Source organism: Astatotilapia calliptera, chromosome 18, assembly GCF_964374335.1.
Source record: "Astatotilapia calliptera chromosome 18, fAstCal68.1, whole genome shotgun sequence".
NCBI lineage: Eukaryota > Metazoa > Chordata > Actinopteri > Cichliformes > Cichlidae > Astatotilapia > Astatotilapia calliptera.
This window is the reverse complement of record NC_137439.1, coordinates 3,454,615-3,465,006: the sequence shown is the minus strand read 5'-3', so window position 1 is coordinate 3,465,006 and position 10,392 is coordinate 3,454,615. Positions and strand designations below refer to the sequence as shown.

General features: G+C 40.5%; 1 protein-coding gene across 4 annotated transcripts; it reads left to right on the top strand.

Moving 5' to 3' along the window:
- Window positions 1-552: 552 nt before the first annotated feature.
- LOC113010246 (uncharacterized) lies at window positions 553-10,053 on the top strand. 4 transcript variants are annotated; one of them, XM_080292517.1, is made up of 4 exons: window positions 597-726; window positions 3,154-3,372; window positions 4,197-4,309; window positions 7,795-10,053. In XM_080292517.1, the coding sequence occupies exon 4, from the start codon at window positions 7,908-7,910 to the stop codon at window positions 9,570-9,572; it is 1,665 nt and encodes a 554-aa protein (XP_080148643.1). In that variant the 5' UTR covers window positions 597-726; window positions 3,154-3,372; window positions 4,197-4,309; window positions 7,795-7,907; the 3' UTR covers window positions 9,573-10,053. The 4 variants fall into 4 exon arrangements, with proteins under 4 accessions (XP_080148642.1, XP_026005018.2, XP_080148643.1 ...); XM_080292518.1 differs by lacking the exon at window positions 3,154-3,372 and adding an exon at window positions 1,788-1,944 and having other exon boundaries at window positions 690-726; XM_080292516.1 differs by lacking the exon at window positions 3,154-3,372 and having other exon boundaries at window positions 553-726.
- Window positions 10,054-10,392: the final 339 nt, after the last annotated feature.

Genomic DNA, 10,392 nt, shown 5'->3' with positions numbered 1-10,392 from the left:
TGCCAATCTAGTGTGTTTCAAATTTGAAGATTTTGAATTGTAAATGTACAAATGTTAAATATACATTTTAAAACTTATCTTATTGACAAAATTATTATTTTAAATTAATAAGTAAAAAAAGGAACTCTAAACTCTATGTACCTCTAAATGTGATTACTTTTTTCTTTGTCTTTCTTTTTTCTCCAAGTATAAAAATCAGTTGCAATTCAGTCATCGCTGAAGAGTCTGCACAAAGTGAGTCTTTTAACTCATATGTTTCACTTTTTCTTTTTTTTCCCTTTTCTTCCCCAGCACAAACAAAGATAGAAATGTGTTCTGAAAACTTCCCTGAAAACTTCAGGTTCTCTCGACAGCTGCTTTTAAATATGACCTGTAACATTTTGTGATTTGACAAAATGTGTCAAATTACACATTTTGTCAATCATGACAACTTGAAAAAAGTTCCAAAGTTCTCCTCCAACAATTGTCTACTCTGCACTCTCTATAGCTACTGTTATCACTAGCTTGCCAATAACTGATAACTTGGTTTGGCAATAGTTAAACATGTGACAGTGAACCTCTTTCAGGTTTCGATGTAGTGCTGCTGAAGTGTACCCAAACAACACGTTTTTCACACTGCATGAAATGTGCACACTACACACTGTGTGCACACTGCATAAAAGCCCAAAAGGAGCCACAGAGTAAAGCAGACTTGCTCTCCCTTACTGGTCAGAGGCATACTAAGTGGTAAGTTGACAAATAAACTGAGGGGTTATTTTACTGTTTATCTGTTATTGAGTTGTATAAACTGAAAAAGGGGCTATTTATATAGTAAGGGGTGCCTGAGCACCACGTGCCAGTGGAGGTTAAGATCAACACAAGGTTTATGTAAAGTTTGTATTGTTTGGATAGGTTTTCTTTTAACATTGCATGCTACAGTAATTACAAGCTTTATAACTTATAAGATTTTTGTTAAAATTTAATGTAATAAATATTTTATTTTCACTCCATTTTGTGTTCTGTAATCTTGTGATAATCAAAACTAAAAGGAATCCTAATGATAAATGAATCTGATGGGTTTTTCAGACAGGACAGAGTTAGACTGAAAGGTGACAACTGATGATGTTAGCTTATGACATAATGCACTAGCATGAAGTTAAGTTTGGTTAGAAATGTACTACCCACGTAAAAGTTTAAACATTAAATATTCAAAATGAAAACAATGCCAGTGCTGCTTGTTTCTGTACACTTTTAATCTTACAGAGGCAGGAACTTCACTGATCTGCATGTGGAAAATCTGCTTATAAAATTATTACGTTCAGAGGTTTCAGGATAAATTACAATACAAATGACTATGTACCATGTGCTGCCAGGCACGTTTTAAACAGACATTACAAGACACTCGTGGTTAGGGATGGGTACCGGTGTCCGGTGCCATGATGGCACCGGTTCTGACATAAACAGTAGTAACCAGACCGGAAAGCAGCGCACGTTTCGGTGCTTTATTTCGGTGCTTTTTTTTCCTGAGCTGTGATACACTTCTAGCCAATCATTTTAGTTTCCGAGAATAGTTAGCGGGGCCAGGTACGTACGTTCTTTTAGAGCAGAGCTACAGATTAAAAATGCCCAAGGCGAAGCGGTCAAAAGTCTGGCTGTACTTCACAGCAAAAGATGCAAACTCAGCAGCAACAAGTGCTTTAAGCTGATACTGTGATACTGTCAAAGGAGGTAACACATCAAATCTGATGAAACACCTGGCGATGCATAGCGTTTTTTTTAAAAGCCCAGAAATGCGCCGTATTTGATAGCTTGCTGCGAGACCTCACACCGAGCGCATCTACTGCGGGTGGGTTGCCTGTTATGCAACATCCCCAAAAACCCGAAGAGGAGAGTCCTGGCCCCTAGCCCTGCCAGTGTAGCAGAAATGATGAGGATGAGGATGCAGCAGCAGCCGTTCTTCTCTGCGTGAGTAGCTTAATGTTGTTCGTGTGTAATTTACATTGAGTAGGCTAACCACGTTATTACATTAATGCAGGTAAGGTGAACTAGCAAACATCATCATAGCTACATGCGGCTGTCTTCTTGTTTGATGGCAGATACTCCCTTCACCCTGGACAAAAAGGCTAAAATGACCAAAGAAAAAGTGGAAAACAGTTAAACATGAGAGGTTTAGGACAAAGTTTGTGTTTTTTCCATTGTTTAAGCTTCCAGCCAAGAGTGATACCATATATGCCCCATAGCTGCAGAAAAGGCTAACATTGTTATCTTTTTACAAAAAAACAGCTGAACATGAGAGGTTTTTGGACCAATTTTGTGTTCTCCATTCTTTAAGCACCGGTTTGAGCACCGGCACCGTTTCAAAAGTACCGATTTGGCACCGGTATCGGATAAAACCTAAACGATACCCATCCCTACTCGTGGTTATAAGTGGATACTTTAGTTCTATTGCAGCATATTCATGTTTACATATTTTCCTTTCCACATATAAATACACACACACACACACACACACACACACACACACACTCCTCATGCCTATGGTACGACAACTTTTCTCCATACCCCTGGTACACACACACACACACACGCACACACACACACACACACGCACACACACACACACACACACACACACACACACACACACACATGCACACACACACACACACACACGCACACACACGCACACGCGCGCACACACCCACACACACACATGCACACACACACACACGCACACCCACACACGCGCACACACATATACATATGCAGATCAAAATAAAGATCTAATTGATAATAATGATACAATCAATAATAATAATCATCATCATCATAGTGTCACCAATAACAATAACATTAATGGGGACATGAAATGCTACACATATAAAGGCCAGTGACAGAATCGATAACTCAGAGGAAAATAAGGACATTAAAAGTAAAAATCAGTCTAAGGGGATCACTTACATGCTGCTCCTGGCTGAAACAATAAGTTTTATGCTAAGAAAGAAACGATAGACTGTCCACTTTTACTTTCATGTCTCTTTAGTAGTGATGTGCGGATCGATATTGAAATATCGATTCTTCTGATACTAGTAATTTATGTTCTAGAATCGATTCTCATATTAAAATATCGATATTTTAGTACTTTGGGGTAAATTTGTAATTTTTCATTTACAGGAACGCAGTGGAAAGAAAGTATAACATTCGGATCATCTAAATTGGAAGGAACTACTTCCTCTTCCATCATTTATAGTCGTGTGCGAAATACGGCTGTATAATTGTGTCGCAGCCCCTGCTGGCGTGCGCACTCACAACAATGGCTGAGCGTAAACGGAGTCACATGTGGACGTAAAATACATCGAAATCAGTGGTATCACACATCACTACTCTTTAGCAGTAAGTAGGTATGCGGCGTTTGGCTAGCTGCACTCAAACAGGAAAATCCAGCTGTTAATAGTAATGTTTGTTTGGAGAGCACTTTAAAAATAAGAACAGTGTGGACGAGAGCCTGTTTGAGTCAGGTGACCGGTGGTTCACTGGACAGAAAATGATTTTTCCTCCTTTGGCCGAGGAGCTGCACAATTAGCCAATGCAATCAGTCTAATCTGACTCCTGCAAATCGGTGCCTGCTACACGGGCTGCCTTGACAGAAAGACATGACCACCATCGACCCAGCAGACTCTAGTTTGTTTGAGAGGATTTGAGTAGGATGCCTAAGGTCTGTCAGTCTCCTGGCTTGGAGAGCTCATTGTACATTGGACTTAACAGCATATCTACTTTAATAGAGGAACTCTTTTATTACTCCAGTTTCCTGAGACCTCTGTTTTGATCAGCACTGATGTTAAAGAGGAACTACAAGCCAGGGACCTGGCTCGCTCCTTTGCCTCCTTTGAAGTCAGCAAGAGTCTGCTCCTGAAGTTTGTGTTTCTAAGCTGGCCGCTGTATTTTTTGTTAATGAGCCACTTTACAAGAATGTGTCTTTGATTCCTCGTTGGTGCGTCCCATTCAGAGACTGTAACTCTGCCCTCGGCCTCACCAGAGACTGGGCTGGCCTCAAACTTCTGTCCAACTAGATCTCTATGTTGGGTCTAGCACATGGTGCTAATTATCATTGCAATAAAACTGTTTTAAAAAAACTGTCTTTTTGAGTAAATAGAGATGACACAGCCTTTACCAACCAGTAGCTCTGGTAATACCTGATATTGCATTTTTTCTGATAGGCCACACCTGCTCCAGCCTCACCTTCAACTTGTCATCACAGCCAAGTACATATGCCATTCAAGGACCCCAGGAAGCAATATCACAACTGAGCTGGTTTTATCGTCACAGCCAGGTAACAATAGTGTTATTTTTTCTATAATGTCAGATTTTTTTTTAAAGATCCTAAGTACAAAAATGGTAGCTCCCAAAACCACTGTAAAAATAATATATAGTAACATCTTTTTTCTTCACTTTAACCAACTCGGTCTTTTAAAACTACTTCAATCTGAAACACAAATAAGAGTCTGACTCAGGTGGAGCAGAGGCTGCAGCACCCTGCAGATTTAAATTGACTATGAGCATTGCTACATAAAACTGCAGTTCCACATAAGCCACTGCATACAGGTTTGTCATGGCCACAGTTGCTGTAGGATTTCATCCATGGGCAGCAGTGCACAGTTGTTGGCATGGTGTGTAGGTCCCAGAATCAAACCTCTGGCTGGTGGGACATAGGAGAGCGTTGCAGTCTTTGTAGGAGACCAAAATATGGAGATGGAGAAGTCCATCCTGTAACTGCTTCAACCAGCTCCTCCCCACTCTCAGCTTCAGATGAGTTCGACTCCAGCTGGTCTGTTTCTACCTCTGAGGCCTCCTCTGTGTGTCTTCACACTCAGCCTCCTGTGTGCTGTAAAGTCTTGCCATCTCCATAGTGACTGCTCCTCTACTACTGCGCATATTTCTACCCATGGCTGCAGTACAGCTACATAGCTGAACGAGAACAAAAATTTTGTTTTGGTTCTTGCAACAGAGATATGTTAGAAGCTCTGAAAGGTTAGTCATCTTTTTTGTTATTAAATTAGTTACTGAATTAGTTTACAAAACAGTGGGGGTGTCCAAATTCATAGCCTGCATCCTCCTGAGGACCCAGCCTTCGTGGTCTATGTGGGCCGGGTCCTCCGAAGTGAGCTGCTGTGAAATTGAACAGTCTAGCCTTCAGTTTTGCATCACCAGCTGTCTCGGAGGAGTTTAATAAAATCAGCCATCTGCTCCTTGCTATGTAAAATATAACAGGGCACTGGCGTAAATGTTTTATCGTCTCACACTTCTGCTGAATAAGTTTTCTGTTTGACGTTTATTCAGCTGTAATCTCAGCCAAAGCGATTTACTTACGAACAAATAAAACACTGAAAAAAGCCAAACAATAACATTTTTAAGTTATCTAAGTGACCTATATGTCATGTTTAACCTGAGTAGAGAAAGACCGCGGAGATCTGAAAACGATGTGCCGGGAGTTCGCAGTTATACCCCCGGCTAGCTATCGAGCTGGTGGGTAACTATGGGCTCAAATTGTGGTCATAAATATTTTGTACTTGTAAATCAGGATTTGTATGTGTAAAAAGAATTTGTGTGTGGACCAAAAAATACGTGTGAAACTCTGCACTCAAGTGCCAAGTTACAAGTATGAATTTTGACCCTATTTTTCTTCCTTTCAGCTGATTGGTCAATGTCATGTCAATCACTAATTTAACAGATGGGTTTGGCTGTTTGGGGGGCGCTTTTTTGAACTGCAGGCAGTGTTGCCAACTTAGCGACTTTGTCGCTATATTGAGCGACTTTTCAGACCCCCTTAGTGACTTTTTTTCTAAAAAGCGACCAGCAACAAATCTGGCGACTTTTTCTGGTGTTATTGGAGACTTATTTATGACGACTTTTTGACGTGAAAGCGCGTGTTGCTCTTACTCTCAACAAGCAGCGGTGCTGCCGTGGGCACCTCACCCGTGCTAAAGTGCTCACGGGCGGAGGATAGTCCTCCCCCAGCTGCAGGAGATGTTCACACCTGTGCGTCCAAACTGCAAATGAATCGCGCATGAGCGAAGCCGCTGCTCCTGCTCTGACTGTAACGCAGTCAGTTCTTCTTTCACTGTTATGCTGTTTTGTGGATCACAAGGTTTAAAACTACTTATAAACACACACACAAAGTAACTCCACCAGAGTGCCTATTTCGGGTCACTTTTGCCGTTCGAAGAACGGATAAAGGAGCAGGGTTGGAATTGTGACATTAAAAATCAATAATTCCTGCTCCTTGTCGTTTCCATCTCTGACTTTATGTCCTCTACAAGAGTTTCTGTTTTTTTTATCTTCAAATGTTCAATAAAAACATGTATCGCTAATTCACAACGAAGAAAGCTTTGTAACTATCCCCACTAGTGAAGACTGTGTCATTTCCACAACACTGCCCCCCCAGGTCCGCAGCGCTGTTGAAAAGGCTCTGGAGGTCCCTGTATTAAACACGTAGTCCTGTGACACAAAAATCACCAAACTCGGACGACCACAGACTGTTTTCCTTCCTGGTGATGAAGGAAAACGCTGGGCTGGCATGTAAAGGGCATTTATTCCCTTCAAGGACCTGAAGCTCCATAAAGCACCCCTCCAATAGCCAAACCTATCTGTTCTCTGATTGGATTGTTAAATTTGTGATTGACATGACATTGACCAATCAGATGAAACGAAGAAAAATAGGGTCAAAATTCATACTTGAAACTTGAAACTTGAGTGCAGAGTTTCACACGTATTTTTTTGCTAAGTCCACACACAAATTCTTTTTACACACACAAATCCTGATTTACAAGTACAAAATATTTATGACCACAATTTGAGCCCATAGGTAACAGATGTCTCCAAAAACATCGGAGCACTTTTGCAAACGTGATATCTTGATAAACCGAGCAAATATTTGAAGTTTACACAGCTACATTCTCACCTGAAAATATCCTAAAAGTGTATTTTGTGACCCAGAAAGAGTAATAAGAGTAATATTAAAACTAAGTAGCTGCCGCCATTGTTGGAAACTGGAATTGGCTGGGCTGCGCTATGAATTCTGGGACATGGTGGGCCACGAAGGATACACCCGACCCATCCTTCAAATCTGGGGAAAAGTAGGACACATTTGGAGGAGTGTACAAATTTGGACAGCCTTCGTCGCATCGCTGTGACGTAATCGGCCTACAAATGCGGCCTCAGGAGGATGCAGCCTATGAATTTGGACACCCCCAGTGTGTGGCCTTATAGGAGAAAGGACTTGAGGACACACACACACCCACACACACAAACACACACGCGTGCACACACACTCCATTATCTAACAGCAATAATGGCCCAAACTTATCTTTTCATTAGCAAAGCACCCTTGCAGAAAACAGACAAAAGTAAAATTTTACTGCATGCTTTGAATGGTAAAAGTCACACCACATTAAAGAATAATATATAAATTTAAAACTGAAAGTGAGTAGTCCAAACTAAAATCTTAACATAAGATTTTATTTTCAGTGGGGATAATTTTTGGGCTTAGAATAAAATGTGGTGGTTTTTGTGTAGTTTAGCCATTTTAAGCTAATTTAAGGATCTAAGGCGACAATTCTACATAAAAAAAATAGATCATTTTTTTCTTCGACATCTCCATGAGTACAGCGATAGAGCAGAATGCCATTCCCTCAATATCGATATAATGTCTTCCCTCACTTAAGATACACAGTCATTGTTAAGCACAGATCATTCCTATTTAAACTTGATGACTCTAATTCTGTGTATTTATATTTTGTACATTTCATATTTCTTCAGATTTGGGCCTGAACAACACCTCCAGAGCAGAAGATATTGATGCGGACTGCACAGAGCGAGAAAGATCAACGTCTTCATAGTAACTTTAGTAATTAATATAAAACAAAACGAGAATGTTCAGCCGCTTTAAGGGAGAAAAAAGCCCCATAAAGCTTTCAGATGCTGTTAAAAAGATCAGCAAACTGCTGGAATCACATTCAGGACATCTCCCGGTTTATGTCATTCCCCTAAAAAATGATAAATTCAATGTCGATGGATGCAAGAGTTTTAGTTTTGGAGAAGAGTCCAGTAAACCTAATCGCACCATAATGGTTCTTGGAGCAACCGGTGCTGGGAAGACAACTCTCATCAACGGGATGATCAATTACATTTTAAGTGTTAAATGGGAGGATCCATATCGCTTTAACTTGGTGAATGAAACTCAGTCAACATCACAAGCTCACAGTCAGACCTCTGAAGTCGCTGTGTACAAAATCAACCACCAGGAGGGAATTCAAATCCCGTTCTCTCTGACCATTGTGGACACTCCAGGCTTTGGAGATACAAGAGGCATAGAAAGAGACAGAGAGATCGTAGAGCAGCTCCGTAATCTCTTCTCTGCTCAGGGTGGTGTCAGTGAAATCGATGCTGTGTGTTTTGTAGCTCAGGCTGCTTTAGCACGACTCACACCAACACAGAAATATGTGTTTGATTCAGTGCTCTCAATCTTTGGCAAAGATGTAGCAGAAAACATCAGCATTGTGGTAACATTTGCAGACGGTCAGCGACCTCCAGTTCTCGAGGCGATCAATGCTGCAGGAGTCCCATGTCCTAAAACAAAAGACGGGCTGCCGGTTCACTTCAAGTTCAATAACTCAGCGCTGTTTGCAAATAACAAATCAGCTGAAGGAGACAGAATGAGTGATGATGATGATGAAGGAGGCTTTGATCAGATGTTTTGGGAGATGGGGACAAAAAGCATGAAGAGGTTTTTTGCTGCTCTGAATAAAATAGAAACCAAAAGCTTGACACTGACAAAGGAAGTCCTCAGAGAAAGAAAGCAGCTCGAGATTTCAGTTGAGAGTCTGCAGGAGCAGGTGAAACTTGGGTTAGCCAAGCTTGAGGAGATAAAAGAGACGAGTGAAAAACTTAAAGAACATGAAGCAGAGATCAGCAGAAATGAGAACTTTGAATTTGAAGTTACTGTCAAAAAGCCTGTTCAGGAGGACATTTCTGGCTCTGGAAACTACATCACCAACTGTCAGCAGTGTCATTACACCTGTCACTACCCTTGTGCCTATGCAAATGATGCAGATAAAAGGAGCTGTGGAGCAATGGGGCCAGATGGATATTGTACTCAATGTCCAGGAAAGTGTATTTGGAATGTACACTTTAACCAGAAGTACAAATGGGGCTATGAAGATGTTAAAGAGAAAAGAACAATAAAGGAGCTGGAAGAAAAGTATCGGGAAGCCACAGGAGAGAAGATGACTGTTCAGAAAGTGATTGATAAACTGAATGCTGAGTATAAAAGTTTGCAGGCTGACGTAGTGAAACTGATGGAGAGATCTTCCAAGTGTCTGAACAGACTCAAAGAGATAGCACTGAAGGCAAACCCTCTGTCCACTCCAGAGTACATCGACATGCTTATTGAAGGAGAGAAATCTGAGGGCAAACCAGGCTGGAAGCAACGAGTTCAGTCTCTGAGGTCCATGAAGGAAAAAGCAGAGACAATGGCTAAAATAGAGCAAGGCAAGAAACTCCTGCGTCATCAAGAATCACTTGATGTTAATGCTTAGCAAGTCAACAAGGCAACTCGTCCAGAGTCAGAGAACGACTTCACCACAGTTCAGTTTGAACTTGTTTTGCAATGTAAGTGCGTGCTTCACCACTTGGCTGTACTACTGCAAGTAATTTAAGATGTAAACACAGCACAATGACAAAAATGAGTTTTTATTTTCTGGTTGAATTTGTTCTGCTCTTCTCCACAGTCTGCTTGACACACGCTACTCTCAGCTTTGGGTTTATTTCAATATCATTTCTTAATCTGTTTTGTTTACATTGAACTAAATTGTAATAATTAATTTTCTAACCTTAACTCTTCAAATTAAATTTGGGATAAAAAAAAGATAAATATAGTGCAAAGTCACATTTGTGCAAATGTGAATGTTACTAATATATAAAATCATTTTATGAGCTTCATTATGTTTTTGTCCATGATAGCATTCACGTCTGTTGTGGTGAATGATGGATGCATCAATAAATGTCAAACTATAACTACGTTTGTATTGTTGTGATGTTTGTGTTGTTAGCTAAGACATCTGTCCTCTGTCCACCCACATTAAAAATTCACTCCTTCACCTACTGGGTCTTCACCTAATCACTGCTGAAAGTTATGATTGTCATTTTACAGCAAATCAAATGTTAAGAAATTAGAAAAAGCCCAAATGAATCAAACTTGTGCACCAAATTATTTTTGTTGAAAGTCATACAGAAAAGTCAGAATGCTGTCTAAGGAAGTTTTTCCTGAAACACTACTTCTGCATTTCGGCTTAGTTCTTTAAAAGGTCATGTTACTCATATGAGATTGTATTTACCTCATTTACCTCACCTGGTAAG